Genomic DNA, 22847 nt, shown 5'->3' on the forward strand with positions numbered 1-22847 from the left:
CCAAACCAGAAGCGTGGCTTTAAATGAACATACGTAGTTATCTGAATCCAAGTGAATTATACAGAGTACACAGAATTACACTCAGTTGCGTGGGGGGATTTTTCGATTACAGATGTTCAGGTGATGAGATTTGGTGTTTCATTTGGATTACTAGTTTATTTACACGAGTAAATATTTTCTGTAACAGTTACAAATCAGTTAACTAATTTATTTCGTTTGCTCATCAATACGTTTACAGTCTTGAATCTTACCATGTCCCGTGATATTACGGCTACTCTTGGTGAGGTGATCAGCTGTAAAATTCCTAAAGAAGCCAACGACAAGTAATTAATTTCGGCTTATCATAAATGTAGATTTGTGAACCTACTTCAGATCATCTCTCAGTGCACAGGGGATGAGTTTCTACAACATATCAACCATATTGTTGTCGAAAGTGAGTGTGGTATTGGGTTGGTGTTTATTTACATTTACAGTTTCTCAGGAGAGCGTTACGGTGATATCGACCAAGAAGTTTTGTGATGAATTGATTAATTGTGTGAGAGATGTCGCCGATGATCAGTTGGCTATTGCAGCATTTCAAACAATATTGAACCGCATGCAATCAAGAAATATAGCCTTTGAATCGCAGGTTTGAATGACCTCTCCCGTACAGCCCATTTGTTCCTACATCTTTAATAGATTGTGGAACTTAGAAACCAACTTTCTCGCAGGCTAGAAGCGACAGGTTGTCTGGGTGAAGCTGCGAGCGTCTTGGCCGAAATTCCACTCGAAAGTGGACAGCGGTACGTTTTCACAATTTCCATTTTTTGATGTGTTTGTTATAGTTCTGTGTTCCTAAAAGCTCAGTTCAGATTAAGAGGCCCTATTACGCCTCCATATATTCTTGCAGATGTTTTGACTTTTTAGCAAACATTTCTACCAGGTACTTGGGCACGACCCGATTGAGGTTGACCCCTGGAGCATAAAATTGCCATCTGGGTTGTGCCCCTTAACTAAAGGTGAGCATTGGTTGTCATGCTCACACAGGGTACCGAATTCTCCGTGCACACATGCATGAGCCTATTTGAGGATCTTGGCTATCAAGGTAACAGGTGTTACGTTCGCCTTTTAACAAACGGAAACAGGCGATTCACATTGGTCCAGTTTTCCGTTTGGTTGTTGACTCATTTTGTTCCGCACTTAAGTGACTTCCACACTGGTGTCTATATGGTCCATTGTGCATCTTTACACCCAGCTGTGCACCGAGTACCAGGAGTGAGTGCGCAGGACAGATATGATTATTTTATGGGCGAACTAGGGGGCACCAAAATGACAATTAACTTGCTTCATCTAACGTACTCGTGTGTTGTCTCTCTAATTCCCTAGGTTTATTCGTTACATCCGACCTTTTTGGAGTGGCATTCGCCTTAGTATCTGCTCTAAGGGATGTACCAGGAACCCAGGGGACGTCACAGAACTGCCGTATAGCCACGTGTAGCCAGCCTAGGCAATAGACAGAGGCGAGTCATGCTGTGCTCACGTGTTAGTCATGTTAGTGCCGGCCACATCGTATTCAAAAGTCTCTCCAAAATTCTTCTGGCAGCTGAAGAACAGATTTGGTTTTCGGAACCCTGAAGGTGGTCCTGAGAACAGAGAAGACATGCCAACCACTTTGAATTTGATAGCCCCAATGGGAGAAGCGTTCACGTCCAGTATTCAGAGCCCGATGTCCCACCATTTCTAAGGTGAATTGCAGCTGGACAGAATGGTATTTGTAGCCTTTCTGTAACTGTTTCTGCGTTAGATTTCCCATTGTTCTCGTGTTGTCTTAATTATGTTTCTTAGCTTCTCGTAGTGTTTATGTCGCTTTCAGAGCTTCGGGAGTTCTCTTTTTAGAATAGCTAACCTTTGAAATTCAGTCGTATTGGAGAAAGAGACTAAATTTCACCAGAAGAAGCGTAATGTGACAAGCCCTTGCGCGAAAACCGAACACCTACTAGACATATGATAACAACGTGACCCACACCTTGGTATTCTCTAGAGTGGTTGCTATTGCTTATTAGACAGAAAAGAGCAGACATGCGTTCAACGTTCCGCCAAAATTTTGGAACTAACTTGAGGATGGAGCACATTTTTGAGATGCTTTTTATGTACGTCACACTTCGACGTGATAGGAGGTCCTCAATCAGACTTCTACACTGCTCCAAAACTAGATAGTAGATGCAGACCTAAAATGACATTTTGATGTGAGGGTCGGGCCTGAATGGTGCAATGATACCGCGGCTAAACTGATGGTAACTTCGTTTCACAAGGTGCAACCATGCCAGGAAGGCCAACGGGGAACCAAGAGCAGCGAGACCTCGTACTACGAGTAACCGTGCTACGAGGCGGTCTGGGGGCAGTCATACTGTCCTCAGCGATAGGAGTGTGAAAGCGGTAAATTATTCCCCCTAGGCGATTGGAATGTCCACATTTATGGGAGTAAAGATTCTGCCTTTCGCCGCGGAAGGATAGGTTAGAAACAATCGGCCCTGAAAACCGCACACCCCGGTCGCCCAAGAGTTGGCCGTGACCACCGGTGCATTATTCAATATGGTCGAAATAATTCAAAGGGCACCTGCTGTGCGCAGCTGCATCAGGATTGAGACAGTAAAACCCCACTCACTGTGTCCTAGGGCTAAGCCACCCCCAGCAGCCGAACAGGTTAGACTATTAAGTCATTGACTTCGTGAAGGTTCCCCAAGGAAAACCTTACTGATCGCTGCCTCGCTGGTCGGACTTTTGGGTCAGGGGATAGTGACAGGGTCACCGAAAAAAACCCACTGCATTGTGGGTCGGACTTTTGAGTCAAAGGCTCAAGGTGGAGTACCTCAACCAAATCCCCTCCCTGGCCTTAGCAACCGGGAATTATCATTTCCTCGCACAGTTCTTCGTCCGGCGATGTTTCTCCACCCTTCGCACCAAACAAGCAAGCGTTGCTGGGTCATTTGACTACCACTTGTCTGATCGATGAGTCTTACACACCCCGCTGCCTAACACCTTGCTGAATCTACGAGATTTTTCTACCGTTAACTTCCCTGCTATGTGTCGATTGGCAAACAGGCAGTGCTCGCTGAAACCTTACACCCCATTAAAATTAATGTACACTTTGTCCACGGAACGCGCACACAAGACCAGCGTGGCTATGCATATCAGAACGCCAAGGACAAACTCAGTTCTTTCACATTTCTCCCGCCATGTGTCCGCTGATTCACAAATGATGACTCGCAGAAAATATGATGTGGGAGTTGCACTCTACCTCAGAGCTGAACGCGCTTTGCTGGATTGCATCCCAGTGAACACTCATATTTGCGCCCTTTTATCCAGCTCAATGCTTCGACATAAAAGCGGTTCCCATTTGTAGTGTCGGCTTATGATCCAACGAACTGCAGTTCTGACGCTGAGAAGCGTACTTCCTATCTTGAGTTATCCGGCGTTATTCGTCGAGCAAAAAGCACTGATATCGTGATCCTTGCGGGCGATATGAATACCCAATTCGGTTTTCTGAGCTCCTTGGAATCAAATTTGGGCGGTCGAATCGAAGTCGATGTTTGTCACCCGGAAAACCGAGAACGACTTTTCCATTTGTGTGTTTATCATGAACTGATTTTGGCCAGTACGAACCTGTAGCATAAACGTTTGCATCTTGTAACCTGGCGACCACCAACGGAAAATCAGTCGTGGACCCAGTTGTATCACGTGGCCATCAGCCACCGATGGAAAGCTACAATTCTTTCCTGAGCACACAAAATGATTCCGATCACGCCATGGTGCCTGCACGCTTGACAGTTCGTTCACCTTCAGGCCTTCGCAAGTCAGCAAAAAACATGCCAGTCCACCGTCTTGGAAGAACTGCCATGGCTAGCTCAACTTTCGACGGTAAACTAAATACGGTGCTGGTAGCAAGCATGTGGATGAACCATGGCGAAATTTGAAAGAAGATATGCTAGCGGCCTTCAGTGCTGTCTGTGCGATGTCTCCGAGTTCTCCGATGCAATCAAATAACCGTTGCATATAGCGGGATTGCTAGTCTCGGTTGATGTCAGGATATCCATACCAGCAGGCAACGAGTGCGACAGCGCCAAATAGCGAAGAGCCTTAGGAAAGAGCGAGAGCTTCTGCGGACATCGAAAGCTCAGGAGCTAGTGAAGTCTTTTGCTACCGGAAGCATCCGTCCCCTATGTCAACTGATACGATCGACTGGCCCTAGAAAAGCAACGGTCAGCGAAAAGATAAGTGAAATAGATGTCTCAACGATTCACTCGCAAACACGTCAACTTGAAAGATGGGCCAAACATTTCAGAAAACAGTTTAGCTGGCCTCTTGCAACACAGCCTCCGGAGATAGCGCACATGAGCAAATGGAATGTGAACCTTAATCGCCCGTTGGAAAGAAAATAAAGTACCAAGTATCCGTACTGGGGCGTGAGAGGGCACCAGAACTAGACGGTTTGTATCCAGTCCTATTCAAAGTAGGCGGAGAATCCCTGGTGACTCGTCTAACAAAGCTCATTAGTGCGACATAGAGCGAAAAAAAGTACCTGTAAAATGGGATATGTTGACAGTTATCCCTATCCTCAAAAAGGGTATGTGGATGCTGTGCGAAAATTGCTGTCTTCAGGCTTGTAGCTGTGACATCGAATTAGCTCTCTGATCTTATCCTTGAAAGGTTGACTGAACACAGTATAGGACAGATCTGTGAAGATCAAGGTAGATTCCGTCCTGTATAAGGATTAATCGATCACATTTTCACCCTCCGACAGATTCTGGGACAACGACTTTGCCTCCAGCGACCAACACTGGTTGTGCCCCTGGACTTAAAAACTACGTCTGACTCAATGGACCGTCAGGCACCAGGGCAGTGTCCGTGAAGCAAAGGTGTCCCCCATAAATTCTTGACTCTTCTTAGGACGTTGTACGCCAACTCCAGCGGACGTGTGAAGTTCTACAGGATGTTCTCATCTGAGTCCACCACATCAGGTGTCAGGCAAGGTTGTCCTCTTTACCATTTCTCCTCAACTTCATCATTGAATCGATCACGAACGACCCACTACCAGCCTCTGATGCTTGTGAGGCATTCGTCCACATGTATCGAGTATCCATACGAAATAGCTCTCATCGAATCTGACGCCGTGGCAATGCACACAAAATTAAACTAAATAATTCGTCGTCACGGTTTGGCATGCGTCTCTCACCTGCAAAGTGCAAAGTGCTGTCTCATGGCTCAGTGGGCCCATGCTTGCGGATGAGACAAACTTTTATATTTGGGCAGCTGTGTCGGTCTCGGTGGTCTCGCGAAAGATGACATTTCCTTCCGGATTGAGGAGACCGCGGCGGTTTTCGTGGACATGTATCACGTGTGGTGTAGACGTGACATCAACTTGTCCGCCAAGGGTCGAGCTTACAATTTCGCGGTGTGCTCCATATTATCAAAGGGGTCAGAAATTTGGCTGCTGCATCTTGAGGAAGTCAAAAGTCCCAGTCTTTGACCATCGGTGTCTTCGGAGCATTACCTTCCTTCCCAATCTCCTCAATCATAACTCCACTGACAACCTTGTATTTGCGCACCAATTTATCAGCTCCCACATGCAATGCGCAGCTACTCCCCTACCTCCCCAAATCATCGATGGACGAAATTATGGCAGCTACAATCGCTATATACTACAAGACAGTATAGGACAGATCTGTGAAGATCAAGGTAGATTCCGTCCTGTATAAGGATTAATCGATCACATTTTCACCCTCCGACAGATTCTGGGACAACGACTTTGCCTCCAGCGACCAACACTGGTTGTGCCCCTGGACTTAAAAACTACGTCTGACTCAATGGACCGTCAGGCACCAGGGCAGTGTCCGTGAAGCAAAGGTGTCCCCCATAAATTCTTGACTCTTCTTAGGACGTTGTACGCCAACTCCAGCGGACGTGTGAAGTTCTACAGGATGTTCTCATCTGAGTCCACCACATCAGGTGTCAGGCAAGGTTGTCCTCTTTACCATTTCTCCTCAACTTCATCATTGAATCGATCACGAACGACCCACTACCAGCCTCTGATGCTTGTGAGGCATTCGTCCACATGTATCGAGTATCCATACGAAATAGCTCTCATCGAATCTGACGCCGTGGCAATGCACACAAAATTAAACCAAATAATTCGTCGTCACGGTTTGGCATGCGTCTCTCACCTGCAAAGTGCAAAGTGCTGTCTCATGGCTCAGTGGGCCCATGCTTGCGGATGAGACAAACTTTTATATTTGGGCAGCTGTGTCGGTCTCGGTGGTCTCGCGAAAGATGACATTTCCTTCCGGATTGAGGAGACCGCGGCGGTTTTCGTGGACATGTATCACGTGTGGTGTAGACGTGACATCAACTTGTCCGCCAAGGGTCGAGCTTACAATTTCGCGGTGTGCTCCATATTATCAAAGGGGTCAGAAATTTGGCTGCTGCATCTTGAGGAAGTCAAAAGTCCCAGTCTTTGACCATCGGTGTCTTCGGAGCATTACCTTCCTTCCCAATCTCCTCAATCACTGACAACCTTGTCTTTGCGCACCAATTTATCAGCTCCCACATGCAATGCGCAGCTACTCCCCTACCTCCCCAAATCATCGATGGACGAAATTATGGCAGCTACAATCGCTATATACTACAAGTACGTGGTTCTTACAGCTGATGATGATGATGATGATGAGATAGTACGAGTGGTATGCGTGGAACGACCCGGTTTTTTGGTTTCCTTAGAACGCTGCGTTCAAAACATCAGCAAAGCAATCCTTATACAGTTATTGGGGTCTTCGGATAGTTTTCCAGTCATGATATGAAGTTCGCAGCCAACTGTGAAGGCTCAGTTATATGTAATCTCAATTTTATGCGCAAAGTCATTTCACGAGGTATAAAATTGTTTTTTTAGAATGATGCACGCAAACTCTCCGGAACTTTTTCCGAACAGCACGCCACTACTTACGGAGGTCAATTTAAGTTGCTGGGGCCAATGAAGCAATCGTTCAGCTGTAACACCCTTTCGGTGCGTAGTAGCCATGCCACCCGAAGGAAGCAAGATGGTTGGGAAACCCAGGGGAAATTGAGATGCAGAGGTTGGTTTCGAATCACGGACCTTCCTGTCAGTAAATTCGCGCCCTAACCACTGATCCATCTCGTCCATTTAGGTATTACTTTTCCAGTACAGTTTGTTTGGTTTTCATTATGATGGTGAAAATGCAAGTTTTCATGTAGGTGAGTATTGGATAACACATACTAGATAGGTATTTTATCTGCTTGCGTGACTGAACCTACATGTGCAAAGATGTTACAGGTAATAAAACTGATGGAATCATGGAAGACTTGGGGAAACTGAATTTGGACAAAAATAAGATAGGTAGCATTCAAGTCCTTTTGCCAGAGTTTGAAACAGAACATTCGCGGAGTTTTGGGAAAATAAACTGGAAATTAACTCAGCCTATTGTTCAGAATTATCCCGTTTCATTTGAAGCAACAGTTTGAACTGGAATTACGAAGTGGTTAACAGAATTATGGTCGTCAGCTAAGGGCTATGTAGCTTTTTCGTGCAACGTCTTATGAGTCGGAATGTCGGTGATCACAACAAAGCAACTAGACAGGTTGATACTACAAACTGATCGTTGTGTTTTGCCTAGTGTTTTTCCCCGTATGGAATAAAGAAGCAATCATGGGTATTTTGTTGAATCGGTGTATACTATCATCTCATTCGTTCCAATTCTATACTGTGTTGGACTTTGTAGCACCATCGGTATCCAGTTGAAGGAAGGAAGTGTTATTGGTTATTTGTGGGAAGTGAATAAAATTTCTGGTTTTCCCACTTTTCAAGAGTCTTTATTGGATTCCTGGAGGCATTCATTTGTTTTTATACATTTCATAGGTCCCCAGGAAGTTTCCTATCGATTTATGAATGATTAGGTGGTTTCAATATATCGATCTGCTCAATTCTTTGCCGTACCATTAGAAGTTTCCGTGACATCTTTACTGTGAATGATTTTGTAAAAAATTTTTGGCAGATGTCCTCTGCGCGGTACCAGCAGTCCACACAGAAGCAAGTATAGTTCGAATTTGGGCGATTTGAGAACCAATTTAAAAATTATCACTAGGATGCATCTCACGATTCCCGAGGGGGGGATTCAGGTGTTCATTCCAGTCTCGTGCTACATGTGGATGATTGGCAACTTCCCCAATTTTTAGCACACGACTGATTTCGACACAATGCCAAAATGAAGACAAATCTTCTACAATACTGTGATGATACTCGATTGATATATCCGAGTGCACGGGCCACCTTGAGTGTGACACGTTTTTCATAAAACACGGCAGAGTTATTAATGTTGCTGATATATATTCACGCATATACTCACGGTTTTCTCACGTTCTCATCTGTTTGTTCTTTGCGCTGCGGATTCTCTCCAGCACATACGCCGTCACGTTCAAAATGGATATATATCTTCGAATAGCTGAGTATTACTTGAAGCTCCAACAGATCTCCGATGCAGAGACATATGTTAATAGAGCTTCCCTGTTACAACCAGAATGTGAAGATCAGAATCTACTCCTCCGGTATAAGGTGAGTTAAGGACGTTCCTTTCATGATAAACTTGTGACTGTACTCTTATCGCATTGTGTCACACTTACTTATGGGAGCTCAATACGACTGAACTGTACTGAGTTTGAGATCGCTTTGTGGTTAGCGCGTGAACTTATTGACTGGAAGGTTCAGGTTTGAGCTGAACAGCATCTCGACCGCTCCTGTCTGTGGAGTATTCCGGGAAGTGCACAGATGAAGAATTTGTTTACCTCAACAGAAATCTGTTCTTTACTCTGGGGACTTTTCTGTTCCGGTGATGGCAACGATCTCCAGTTGATTTGACTCTTTGCAGTTGAGACGGTATTGAGATCGGACTGGTCTTGAGGTCCCGAGTTTGGGCGGACGAACGAGTTTTTCACCGTTTTCACACCGCTGATGCAACCCGAACCGGCCAAGTATGTAGCACATGTCATCTGGTTCACCAGCTCGATTATCCCAGTTATCCGTTACAATTAAGACGTATAGTTTTAAGGTCTTGTTGAACACCCATTGTAATTGTTTGTAGGACTCCGTTTTCACCGTAGGGTCCGATAAGGATGTGGGGGCGCAAACAGCTATCACAGACAGGCTCACGGGGGCCCTTTGAAACGAGCTACTAAGGATACTGGATCCAAGCAATTAGTGCATTATTAGGAAGGTTGCTTGCCCCAATCGCAACTCCGTTGTTGTCTAAGTCGGACAAGAGGAAAAACTGCAGCGAACGGATGGCCAGCAACGCCATCATCACCGTCACACTCTAAGAGTACTCGACCACCCAATCCATCAGAGCAATTTATGTTTGGAATCCTGTTTGAGCCAATTCACCCGGACAGACAACCAACACACAAGGCTATAGCGCCCTTTGACTGGTGAAAACACCTCATCCACCCTCTGGTACTGGGTGGCACATACCCTAGTTGCGATATTGAACCTACTTACTCTCGGTCACACTCACATGGAGACGGTACAATGATCTCAGCTGAATTGAATAGTTTGGCAAGATACGATAAAGCGTAGTCGGTCTGGGATTCATGGAGCCCTCAGAGATGATCAGTTACTCGGGCACGATCGGCCGTACAAGGATCTACCTTGTCGTAGGTGCTTTGCTGCCTTTAAGTGTATCGGGTGTATCGGTGTATCGGGTTTGATTTCCAGCCGAAAAAAACAAGATACGATAAAGCGTAGTCGGTCTGGGATTCATGGAGCCCTCAGAGATGATCAGTTACTCGGGCACGATCGGCCGTACAAGGATCTACCTTGTCGTAGGTGCTTTGCTGCCTTTAAGTGTATCGGGTGTATCGGTGTATCGGGTTTGATTTCCAGCCCGAAAAAAAATATTCTGATTAACATGTCTGAACAAAATCGTCTTGTACGGTTTACATTGCATGATTATTGTCAATAGCTACGCGTGTCATCACATGTCAACTAATTGGTGGCTCCTGATGAAATTAGGATAGCCTTTAGAGGCTTCTTTCGGATGAAAAGTGCGGTTGACTATCGATTTCGAAAATACGGATTTAAAATCTCAAGAAAAACTGTCCGAACGTTCTGTTAGACGTCCGAGTTCTTATTACCATGAAAATGGTATAATGCTTCGAAGCCATGTCGACTCCAGATCCATAGCATGGATGCGGCTTTTCGTAATCTTTTAAACTTCTATTTTGATGTTGGGTCGTACGTGTTGGGATACTTGTGCTAGATGAGAAAGGGAAATGACCGATCTTACTCGACCCGCATCTAAACTAGTGATCAGTTCATACCTACAGCGTTTCCTTCTTCGAATGTTGGCCTATTTGTGCCACAACCCTTTCCCTATTTGTTATACATATGCACATTCAAGTCCACTCGTTCGTTCCTGCTTACACTCATCCTTAAGCATTGTGACTATTCCCCACATCTACACTCCGTTGTTACGCGATCGTAGCTCAGTATCGACTTGAACGGCTTTCACCTTCTTTGCAGATGTTCGGCTAACAAGTGTGTGCGATGAGCCCTGTCATGTCACTCAGTTTTTCCAGAGGCAGTTCAGAAACTGGATATTCATGTGGATTGTATTGTTATATGTACTGAACGTGGACTTTAATGGTTTACTATCTGACTGAATCACTGTCACTGCTTCACCACTCCTTGTCATGTTTCATATTTTGGTCAATTTAGTAATTAGAACTGGTGCGTTGATCTTAGTTATTCCATACGTCAACCATGGCTTATTATTTTTTCTTACTGACTGACTCTAACATCTCATCACTGGGACCAAATAATGCTTTCCGCGTTAACCGGCCGTTTTGGTTATTCGTCCATGACTATTCATTTCATATCCAGAACACGCTATCTGGAGTTTCTCGTATGGCATTATTAAAAGTATGCCAACATTGAGCATAGAACTTCTCCCGGCTTAATTGGCTGGCAGTGGGACATTTTTCTGACCTTTTAGGCGAGTCCAGAATCATTCACTTTTTCTGAGCTCTTAACTGAAGGAATATGAATTGCGGAGCAGTGGAGTAGTGTGACATTTGGGTTCCTGCTGGGACACGCAACTCATTTAATTCCCACGCTCACCACTTCGAAACGCAGTGTGTCTGTCATCTGCCAGCAAAGTCCAGGTAATCAGGTACGACGTAGAAGTGATGGTCTCTCGGATCCTCAGCGGGAGACCCCCTATATTATACGCTTCCAGTTTGATTTACTGTTTACTCTGACCGTCCGATTATGGTAAACAAAGTCGATAGGACTAACACAACAAAAGCCGGAGGAATACAATGTTTTCTGAAGATATCCTCAAGTTTATGTGAATAGCCATTCGGATTCTAACCGATTGTCTGAAAGTAACTGAGAAGTCGATTTATGGGACTTGATTCGCGGGTGATACTGCAGCTCATCTCGTGGATGTTCTGGCAACTGTTGGCTGCAATGAGGGCAGCGCACTGCACATGAACCAACGTCACAATACTGAGTTAGTTGGCCACACGGTGAGCGAACGAATATGCCTTGGTGCCACAGACTGTCTACCGCAACTGGCAGTAACATGGAACACCCCTGCCTCTGCTTGGGCAGTCTGGCAGTATCTCAGCTCTGGCTTCCTCTGGATTGCATGACAGCAATGCACTGAGATGGTATCGCAGCTGAAGTTGTTTTAGTATTTTTTTCTCATCACTTACTGATATAACGGTGATACTACTGATGAGGGCGGCATGTGAGCAGTATGTTTTCTTGTAAATTCGCTTTGCGTCTCTTGAAAAGGGAGATCTGTCGTGGAATTCGGGGAGTCGCTTTGTAGCATTTGCTTGGATTTGAGCAACAGTCAGTGAATATCGAGGAAAGTTCAGAAAGATGCGTTCAAAGAGAAGATGGATATTCAGTTTCTATAAATAAGATGCTTCCCTGTCCAATAATCTGTAACTGTTCAGCTAGCATCTTCTAATAAATGACTCCGCAGAGGAGGCCTCCTTGCTTTCACTGGTATTACTGTTGCACCCCTCATATTCTCCCTCATCCTTCTCACAGACTGCGTACGCTCACTTACTGGATCACAAACACAGATTCCTTGAAGCTGGTCAGCGTTATGCTGAATTGTCGATCCGTTTTCCCTGGATGGATGAAGCCGAACGCGTATCATTTTTGGAACGTGCATTAGCGGCTGCCCTGTTGGCCAGTGCCGGGCACCAGCGCACTCGTCTTTTGGCTACGCTGTACAAAGATGAACGTTGTCAAGCCTTCGAAGCTTATCCTATATTAGAGAAGATGTGAGTCAGCTGATTAAAGAACATTGCTTAAGAATTCCAATTCCGAATGGGATACGTATGTTGTAAATCCGGCACCACGTTATAGCTGTTGGTATATTAGTCCTACTGGTTTTTAATATGCTGTCTTTGTCACTGAGTTCGCTTCAGGATTGCAAGATACCATTATGTGGGGTACCCTTGTAACGGATCTATAGGGTATAAAAATGTTCGACATGCCGCTTTCGTGTGGTTAAATCTTAATTTCACCTCATTTAGGTACATGGGTCGACTTATCAAACGGTGCTCTTTGCGCACCCTTGGACCGCTGTTCGAAAAGTTCTATCCCCATCTGCTCCACCCCCCGCCAGCTGCTAGTGCAACGGTATCAGCTGGATCGAAACCTCCGAATACCACCAGCCACTCGATACAAGAACTGTTGGAGCGTGCTGTAGTTGAGCACAACATGCTTGCAGCCAGCTTAATCTACAACAACATCAGTCTAGCCAATTTGGGCGACCTTTTGGAAATTACAGCAACGGAAGTGAGTCCTATCAGTTTTTGCACTGCGGTCGGAAGGATAGTTTCGTAATGGCAGTAATTCCTCAGCTTACTTCTTGGTCTGAACCTTCCAAGCTAGCGTTTTCACCGAAACGTGTGTTGATGCCCAAAACCAGAGCATAACACAGGCACAGCCCGTCGTACTTAAAGTGCATGCGGCGAAAACATTGAAAATCCTGGATGGGCCATCATTGTCAAGTGGCATTCGGCGGACACTGGTCCATTTTCGGCTGTTGGGTCCACAGCGTTGGCCAATCAGAGCTCGTCTTGATACTGCATTGGCTCGATCTTCTGAGCAGTTGCGTGCGGGGTAAGCCTCTTGGCAGTAGCAGCGCCTAACTGCGGTTGTGAAGTGGTTTCGGTGCGTTATTCCCCCTGACATGTTTATTTGTTCGGAGTAATTGGGTTATCCTATACTATGCTGTACGTACCAAGACGCCTAATGCAGCCCGAAAGTACAACTTCTTATCATTTGCTCCTGGATTGGTACGCAGATTGTCATCTCTGAATGTGAAGGTCATCCGCGCATTAAATACCGTTCTTGTCATGGCATGCTACTTACAAGGAAGCCGGCGGAAACTGTGGCAGGCTACTACCGGTTTCGTTTTTTGTGGTTCATCGGCTAAACGTAGTTCATGAGTTTTCACCAACCCAATGTTCTACTTGAACACCAAATTGTGTGCAAGTGGCGAGATACGTTCATTTGCAACTTATGTTGGTGTTAGTGAGAGATCCTGTTGAGCCTCTGGTTAATACCAGGGTCTGGTGTTGGGTTCGCAAATGAGTTACAGCCCATCCCGTTTGTTGGTGGTTTAATTTATGTTACTATTCCTGGGTGGTCTAAAGCCCTTGCTTACTCAAGCTGTTCGCATACATTGCGGTGTTTTTGGGTCATGCAAGGTTTATGGACACATAAAATGTGTATTATAGAAAGTCAATGTTTACTTTATCCGAAAAACCGGAATGCACGCCATAGTTGTTTTGCCATCAATACGCGTCACACGAATTCCGACAATCAACTTTGGGATGTTCACGTTTTCTTGCTTTTGGAATCAAACTATCGGAACAGGAAGACCCTTTTTTCGGAGGCAGGGAAGCCCCTCATTTTCCCTTTGGAGCCTAAAGTTTTGTCTTCGAGTTGTGTTATCCCCCAGAATGGCACAAATTGTGGGCTTCCGCATGTACTTTTCAGGCTGAAGCCGTCGCATCCCAGATGATCACTGAAGACAGGTTGATGGGGCAAATCGACCAGATCGACGGAGCTATTCATTTCAAAGGTAAAAGTGCGAGATTCTATCCAACTTTACTCATTAAATCCTTTTTTAATGCTGCTGTATCTCCTTCACGTGACGTTCACAATCAAGAAAGTCCGTTGAACCAAACTTTCAGCGCCCAGTCAGAACCACCCTAATATCAACCGACCATGCGATTTGGTATATGTTTTGTGTTTTCAATGCTGAAAGTGCTGCTACGAGATTGAGTGAGTACACCAGAATATCTCAGCCGCCGAAAGTGTTGAGATTTGTGGTAGAGTCTGTATGGTCTACAGCTGTTGCCAAGGGGTTTTCGTTGCCCGTCGCAGCCAACTTTGCTAGCAGCATATCTATCGGTAATAGTTAATGAACTAACTTCCGCTTAGCCACGCAAGTGCCTTCGTTTTCATTGAAACTCAAATGTGTGTGTGTGGGGGGGTCGGACACGTGATTTTTCAAGGTACCATCTATGAACTACTAACTACAAACTTTACACTATATATTATCATTATATCATTATTATATAATATATAGTATATTATATATTATATACTATTATATATCTTCATACTTTCATAAAAAATATCTTATCATCATACTTTCATAAAAAGTACATCAGAGTGCCAAATGAATTACTTTGAATGAGAGAAGTTCATTTCTATTAGCTATTTCTGCTATCAATTCAACATGACTACCACCCAGATGCCCTTAGAGTAAGGTTGATTTTTACCGGAAAATTGAATGGACTGAGGATCAGTATTCCAATTTGAATGTTTCTGAATTGACAGGGGGTAAATTATTTGGGAAAAATTGCCAAACTTTAATAACATTCTGTTCTGAAATGCGTGTCAGACCAAAAACTGCCACCTTGACGTGGCGTCCGGGTTTGAGTGCCGCAGTGCTTCCGCTGGCCATGGTTGCCGGAACTCCGTTCCGCAAGGTGCAACCAAACCAGGAAGGCTCGAGAAAAGCAGCCGGACGAAGAGCAACGAGTCCTCATACCACGGGATGGAGGTAAAGTCGCACCATCCTCCACGGTAGATGTATGAATGCGGTAAATTGTTTTCTCCACGCAATTAGTGTGTTCATATTTATGGAAACAGATGTGCTGCTTCCCCACCCCCCTGAGGAAGGATGCGTTGGAAATGTTCGGCTCTAAAATCCTCAAATTCCCATCGTCAAACGGTTGACCGGGACCACCGGCGAATCATTCAACACCTTCGAAATACGCGTAAAACCTATCAGGAGCCCGAAGTAACTCTAAATAGTCCCGCTTTGCGCAGTTGCAGATTATGCCGTCGCCTCCAATATTTAGCTGTGTCTTCCCTGCTCTCCCATATTCCGGCAACCGAAATTCTAGCAGCTAGAATTTGCGCTTTCTTGCACGTAGTTCATAGCTGACTGACTGAACCGAACTGAACTGAATCCGTATGGAGTTGGTTTGTATATCTCGTTCTGATTCTAACTTTTTCCTAAGTAGTATTAGAAATTTGAGGAAAATTCAATAGGACCGTTTTGAAGAGTTTCACCAATAGTATGCTTCATTTCCCTCACTTTATGACTGAAATCTTTCGTTTCTGTGTTCTTTTTACAGTCCCCACTTCTGGCGAAGACCCTGTTCTAGCTTCTTGGAGTGGTCAGATAAATAGTTTATGTACATCGGTGAATCGAATCGTCGAAGGAATTGAAGCAGCTCATCCTGACTGGGTTCACGAACAGCTCTCTGCGCGCATGGCGGTTGATCCCATTTTGTGAACTTCGACGTCATCCGTACCGCATAGTATAACTATTCGGATTGTTGCTTGGCGCCTCGGGCACAGGTGACCCTCAACGTACTGCTTTCGAAAGATATAAAATGTTTGATCACGAAGTGTTTTTCTTTTGGACATTTGTTAGGCGTTCGTCTTTTTTTCTCAGAGCTTTAGGTACGCCATGTGAGAAGGATGATAGATAATGTGCCAGGTTGAATATACTGAAGAAAACCCTGCGTGTCTCCGCTGCATGCGGGCGGCCATTAAGTGCTTAAAAATAATTCTTAACAGGTGTTTTTTGTCTTGATGAAGCGATGATTTTTCCATTGGTTCCAAACCTTTCCCCAACTGATTAAAAACAACTACAGACCATATGTTCGAAAATTGCCTAGTGATTACGTTCGATTGGTGAGGTTGGAGGCAAACAGAGAACCATCGCATATTCAATAGAAGGTGCTTGAAACAACTTAATCCCCACTTCTTTACTGGCTAAACCATCTCACACGCTACTCGCTTTGTCCGACTAGTGTTGTCAACGGCAATGTCATTCCTCAAACAACTTAATTGCTAAGTTCAGCGAATACATCAACGAACCATGCAACCTGATCTACCATCTCTTACTTCAATGAAGTAATTAATCCTGGTAATGCATTTTTATGGCGGTCACAGTGCACCGGAGCTTCAAAAAACATTTATTCCAAAATAGGTAGTCTCGTGAGAACCCAAATAATGAAAAACAACGTATTTAAAAATCCGGGTCCCAGTCGTTTTCCTCCTCTTGCACCGGTTCATCATCATCATTGTATCGATCGAAATTTGAAATATCTGTTGGTGACGATACCTAAAAAACGGAATAAAATACGGATTGTGCACTTTCTGTTCACATTATCGGAGCTATTGAAATATCCCAAAGTCTGGATTTGAGTTAATTGGGTCAGTATCTGTCTAGATTCGTCTGTGACGTCGAGCCATACCGATATTCTCCATTGCAAAACGAGCACTATGATATTCGGTTTACGCTAATCTGGCATGTGCATTGACTTGAAAATCTATCAACTGTAAATCCAAGGGGATAAGACTGGAGGGTTAGAGTGAAGTCTTAATTCTATCACCGGATGGCCCATATTTATCAAATTATCAACAATAAAATGTATGCAAAGAAAGGTATCAGTGAAAAACTGAGATAAACCAGCAAGTCCAACCAGGAGCTTTCAATACATTCACTATTGCAGTCTTGGGTAGTAGTGCTTTCCGGAACAAAAGCGAAGGAGGTCGTGAATCCAGTGTTAAGAGAATCACAGACGAAGGAGAGGTGCATGCTCTAATTTTGCAAACCGGAGAGGACTGCATATCGGAGAGTACTGTTCCTCAGTGGTGTTTCGGATAAAAATTTTAAGGAAATGGTTTTCCCCATGTAATGTCCCAGGACGAAGCAACCAGTCACCAAAATAAAAAGTCCATGTTACCTAACTTGTCATTCATTTGACTGGTCTCCTCTGCTCCATCACACGCCAACGAAAGAACTCCGTCCAATACATGCAGCTCACTGTCAACAGGGACCATCTTGTACCTTCGTTCATCCCTGTTCGCAATTATACTTGAGTAGCTGCGGACAACATGACCCTTATTACTTTTAACCAGCAGATTTCGCGATCTGCCAAAAGTTGGCCACAGGGTAGAACTGGGCGCAAGAAGGCCACTTGGTCAACCATCCACGTCCAGCTGATGAGTGCCATTTACGGCGGCATACCCCACTTGACTGAGTTTTTCAAGCCATATCACAGTGTTCGCAATATCAAGGATTGAGTCCACTAAATTCGGAATGATGTGGTATTTTTCCTACTTGACGACGAACACTCACCTTGGGTTGAATTGGCGCCGTCAGCGTTCTTGCAAGCAGACCACTCCAGTTAAATCCCTCGTACCATACGTGCTTTCGCAAATCTGCTATCCCTCCTTTACGCATTCCAAGGCGTTCGGTTGGGCATTCCCTTAGAAAATGAACAAAACTACAGTCTGCAGTGTATTTGATCGTTTCCCAAATAAGTTGACCGACTGCTCAAGTCGTATTTAGTTGTGTGGGGTTTCTGTGAAATCTGTTGCCAATTATTTAGATATCGTCTTGCAAGAGTGTTTCAACTATGGCATAATTCGGGAGCATCCTGTCCAGGTTAGACTGGTGGTTGACGACCATGAGAAGAAGGGTTTTCTACCTCTCAAGGAGTGTTCACTTGCATTTCCAGTACTTTGAACGATTTAATCGAGAAGTTTGTGACAGCTTCTTTAAGTAATTTTTTGCGAACAAACTATTGTTCTGAACGTAGTGGAACGGCCACTAATGTTTTCATTTTGCTTCAAAGAAAGCTGTCTGAGTTATTCAGTGATACGAACGTCACTTTTGGTCTTCGACCTATTTTAATCTAGTTTTTAATCGTACGTTCATGCTTAACATGTTCTCAATACAAGCGACACCTTCCTCTAATCAACGTAGACTGGTGAAAAAAAACGCGGAGTATCATCCAAAATACCTTCAAAGTAGTTACCACACAGGAATCAGCTTCCGTTCATTAAAACCAGTAAGTGATCGATAAAAGTTGAAGGAAAACTGTATGTACATGGTTACAAATATTCGATGAACCAAAAGAGCCACAGATAAAAGAAGACACTGAAATTGTGTCATATACTTCAAAGTAAGGATTAGTTCAATATCTACTGTTTAGTAACAGTAACGTTTCAAACTTGTATTGTTCTTTTGTTCTGCTAGTTTGGAAGCCGTCGTTCGCTTGCGTTCCATACCATCCAACTCTCAAAGCTTTATTTCCCTAAATTCTTTGGGGTTCATGACCTGTTTCTAGAGTCTTAAATCACGTCCTGGAGACAAATTACTGGGCTTGTTAGAGAGGCTGGAACGGCTTCTTGAAAGATGACAGTGCTTATGAAGTTCTGGTGGGTGGATTTTGCTCCGGGTTCTCGGGTGTTAGTCTTCCTTCTGGTCGGAGTCACTCTTGTGGCGGTTATAATGCGACTCATAATTTCATTCAGCTCACTGTGAACTTATCAAGAGCATTTCCCCAAGGATACGGGGATCTTGTGCATCTTGTCTGCATACTGTGAATCGACTGGGTTATACCATATAAAATTTTCACTTTTTTATGGCTGTGTGATTGGTACCCTGGTGCTTCACTCTTGTGTTCCACTCCGTTATCACAAACAGCACCACACTACTGAGCTACGTACATCTAACCGTTCGGTGGAAAAAGCTAAGCCAGTTTGGTTAACTTAGTTTAATTTAATTTAATTTGGTTTTGTAGCTTAGTTTCAGAAAAGAAGTCGAAAAATGACTGAAGGCCACTGGTACAAATTAATCTACCGCATCAGACAGTTGTGAGCAGCTGAATTTTTCTATGGCGTGGCACTACTGCTCTGCTCCAAGTAGCATACAGGCGGTTGGGATTTTTACGCCGCTTCTCTGGTATCACACAAGATAGCGACTCTGAAACTTAAGCGATCCCTCACCGCGTAGCAATTTAATAAGGTAAACACTAGACATGAAAGATACAAGGAGCCGTTTTATAGCTGCATTGGGGCGTCTCATCAGAGTTCACGGTTAGGGCATGTTTTTACCAGGATTACGACATCTCCGAGTGATCGAGAGTCCACGGCATCTTAATTTGTCCTTAGATAACATCTTTAGACAACGAGTGATAGCGGCATTGGTTGGAACTCTCATCCTGAGTGATACTCGAGGACGCAGCACAAATGATCTAAGTCAAAGAGGAACTTTCCCTCACTCCTCAGACCTACAAACTTGGCCCCCTTGGACCTATAGACAGGATATTATTTTCAACTTGCAATTTTTAACAATATGGTGGCACTACTTGTGCGGGTTATGTCTAAACGAAAGCAGATCTCACAATGTCCAATATGTGCGTGTTGATTTTCGTATGGCATATCTTCTCTACTCCACTCTTTCGTTGAGTATGAAATTCAACCTACAGTTGGTAGAATCATTCTGAATCACGTGCAAACATCAGAGGGCAAATATGAATTGTTGACTTCCTACGCTACATCAATTGCGCGGAGCGCTGAAGTAGAGTATATGGCGAATCAGTATTACAGCAAACCGTTCTTAGTTTGTTTGTTTAGCCAGGTACCAGCAAAATAAGTCCCAACGTTATGCTCGTGAGTGGTGGGCGACAAGTTTTGCATAAATCAGGCAAACGATACTTCAGAATCTCGCCAAACTTTACTGACAGAATGTAGTACTGTCGAACACAATCGACAAGATCGCTATTTTCCCTGCGAATCCATCGGTTTGTTTTCTCAGTTTCCTCGATCTGGTTTTCTTCAATCTTCGTCGATCTCTAGTTCCCGCGAAAATCTGAAAAATGTTGGGGCTCTCGCCGTTAGATATTTTATCTTATTCAGTGTGACAGGATTTACGAATTAAAAATATCTCGGAAACGCAAGCCGCTTTCAACTAGGGACACTTTGGCAATACACCTGAATATAATAATTTCGATACTGGAGCCTGTTCTCTCAGTACTTCACATTATGAGTGATATACTATCTTCCAAGAGGGGCGACTCCAAGGTGAGCCCCCCTGTTTGTTCTGGGGCTTTAGAAGATGCCTTTACAGTCGCATATGCCTACTTCTCACTTTGAATCCATTGCCCGCTAACATTCCAGTCCTGTAAAGGCGCTACCGTTCGATGCCCATTACCGGCCTGTCTGTGCCTTTCACATATGCCTACACCCGTCTAAGGTATTGAAACTTTACTATCACTGAAGATGATGACGCCCTCTTTGATCGCCTAAAATGAGGACAACGGCAACGGCGCACATGTCGAGATCGTCGGTTGGTTTTTCTCTAATTCTCAGGAATTCGAGATACGCGCTAGAGTGCGCTTTTGTTTACGCTTTGAAGCCTTCATTGTGATCACAATAGCCAAGTAGAACCTCAAGTGCTGTGACCTCACAATGGAGAACCTCAGAGTAGTCACCTCAAAAAATAACTGAAAGTCAACTGGCTTTGTGGCCAGCAGCTGTGGCGTCAGCAAAATTGAAGTGCGAAGCCTATCGAAAAATGGTAAGTGTACACTTGAACAATTGAGACGGGAGTTTCTGTCATTGGAAGGAATGAAACCCCCAAAGGGCAGACACGCTGAAGTAATTTTTGGAAACACGCCAAACGTTGGTCTACATGATGCTACAAAGAGAGCAAACAAAATTTCGGGCAGGTGGAAGTTGTGGTTCCTATTGTAGATCGTTTTCGGATTACGCAGTGAACTTGCACGTTCTAATTGAAAATACCTCTTTTTTACAAGTTAATCATTGAGATCACACCTGTTCGTCTCCATCCCATTTCGTCAAGGCTTGAGGTGAATGTGTTCTGCAAAAGAGCAGGACTTCAACCGGTTCAGAGGATATGCGGTCTTCAGAGAGTACTGAATTAATTTCTCATCATTTGCTTGTAACTGCGAACATGTCCTCTAATTTCGCAGTGAGTTGCAAAACGAGCACGGTGTAATGCGTTTCCATTAATGACCGCAATTTGGCTACCTTGGTAGAACCGCACTTTCGTTTCCAAATTTTATATCAAAACGTTTCAGCCAACATCCTCTGGGGAGCTATTTCAACTCACTTTACAATAACGGGTTGGATCTGTTCATCATTTCGAAAACAAAGCTGTGGAATTATTAGACACTTTGATGATTGGCAATTAGTCTAACTTATGGTTTAGAAGCATTAATAATTTTGAGTTGTTTCCAGGCAGAAACATGCAGTAAAATGATATTCCTGTATCCAGAATTGATCACCCATCATCTGCAACCTATCGTTGGACACCTGTTAATAGTTTCATTAGTGGGACTGTCCGGTGTAGCCAGGATCCGATGAGACAACACAGCACACCAACTGCAAGCGAACCCAGGCCTATTCACTGATCACATTTTACCCGATTAAAGTTCACATTTCCATTATCACTCCCATGTGAAACATAGGCACATTGAGAGTTTGGCTTACCTGCATAATCTTTTGATCAGGCATTGGGCATTCCGAGTGATGCTTTTTGGGAACTCAATTGCGTTGATTCCCTTCAAAATAATGCTGTAAGTTCGCATGGGGTCCGAGCTGGTGAACGGTGGTCTTAAGAGAAAATGAAATGAAGTGGAAGTTCATATTCAACTTGTTGGAATATTAAAACAGTTCGTGGTGGTCACAGGTTTTGATTAATTCATTCGGTAAGCATGTGTGGAGAGCATAGGATACGGTTAGCTGATATTTGATACATATGTTGTTGATTGCGCATAGCTATGGCAACAAAAGGTTTGCGTGTTACTGTTGATGGAACTCGAATGAGAATGGTCGGCAGGCACTCTCCTAGAGACCTGTAGGCCGTCATCAGTCAGTCTCAGTTTGATAGCACATATATATATATCCTTAATGATTGCCGGATATTACTAGAAGTTTAGTAGGATAAGTTATCACCCCCGTTACACGCAGTAGGTGAACACAATTAGGGTGCAGCACGTTTTCCGACTTGTCTGTTAAGCAGTACCACCAACCTCATTTGAAATTCAACTAGCTTTCAAGCCATCAACCAGTTAGAAGTTCTTTATGCTTCATTATGCTGCCGACCGATCAGCGCGTCTCCAGTTAGCTAATTTTTAACGTCGAGCAATGTGCTTCATTTAGGGAAAAGCTGCAATTGAGGCTAAGCATTTGCTAAGGGCGGATTTTATTTTCTGTTGCCTAAGACTTACTGTCTGACAGTCAAATGGTTCAGCGACGTTTGCAGTGGGAAGGGGTTGGGGAGGGACATCGGTGGACGCTGAACTGCGCGGGCAAATGATACTTCCCGGTTGCCCAGGCCGAGGAAGTGGGTTTGGTTGAGGTACCCCACCTTGAGCCTCTGACTCAAAAGTCTGACCCACGAGGCAGTGGGAGAATGTAGGGTTTTCTT

The 22847-nt window shown here is 44.2% G+C and overlaps 2 protein-coding genes across 2 annotated transcripts in view; one reads left to right on the forward strand and one right to left on the reverse strand.

Moving 5' to 3' along the window:
• Positions 1–238: 238 nt before the first annotated feature.
• Positions 239–16002, forward strand: T265_13365 (hypothetical protein; the record flags this gene model as incomplete). The annotated part of the gene is made up of 9 exons (XM_009168557.1): positions 239–323; positions 354–433; positions 474–628; positions 679–782; positions 8446–8599; positions 12104–12342; positions 12598–12862; positions 14072–14156; positions 15727–16002. 9 exons carry the CDS (start codon positions 253–255, stop codon positions 15885–15887), a joined length of 1314 nt encoding a protein of 437 aa, XP_009166821.1.
• Positions 16003–16564: 562 nt separating this feature from the next.
• T265_03949 (hypothetical protein) overlaps positions 16565–22847 on the reverse strand; it is a gene marked incomplete at both ends in the record, with an annotated part of 49979 nt that continues 43696 nt past the window's right edge. The window contains 2 exons of the mRNA XM_009168549.1: positions 16565–16724; positions 21908–22030. Of these exons, the coding sequence (XP_009166813.1) occupies positions 16565–16724; positions 21908–22030 (283 nt within the window). The remainder of the gene's footprint in view (positions 16725–21907; positions 22031–22847) is intronic.

The sequence above is a fragment of the Opisthorchis viverrini genome, assembly GCF_000715545.1.
Source record: "Opisthorchis viverrini unplaced genomic scaffold opera_v5_58, whole genome shotgun sequence".
NCBI lineage: Eukaryota > Metazoa > Platyhelminthes > Trematoda > Opisthorchiida > Opisthorchiidae > Opisthorchis > Opisthorchis viverrini.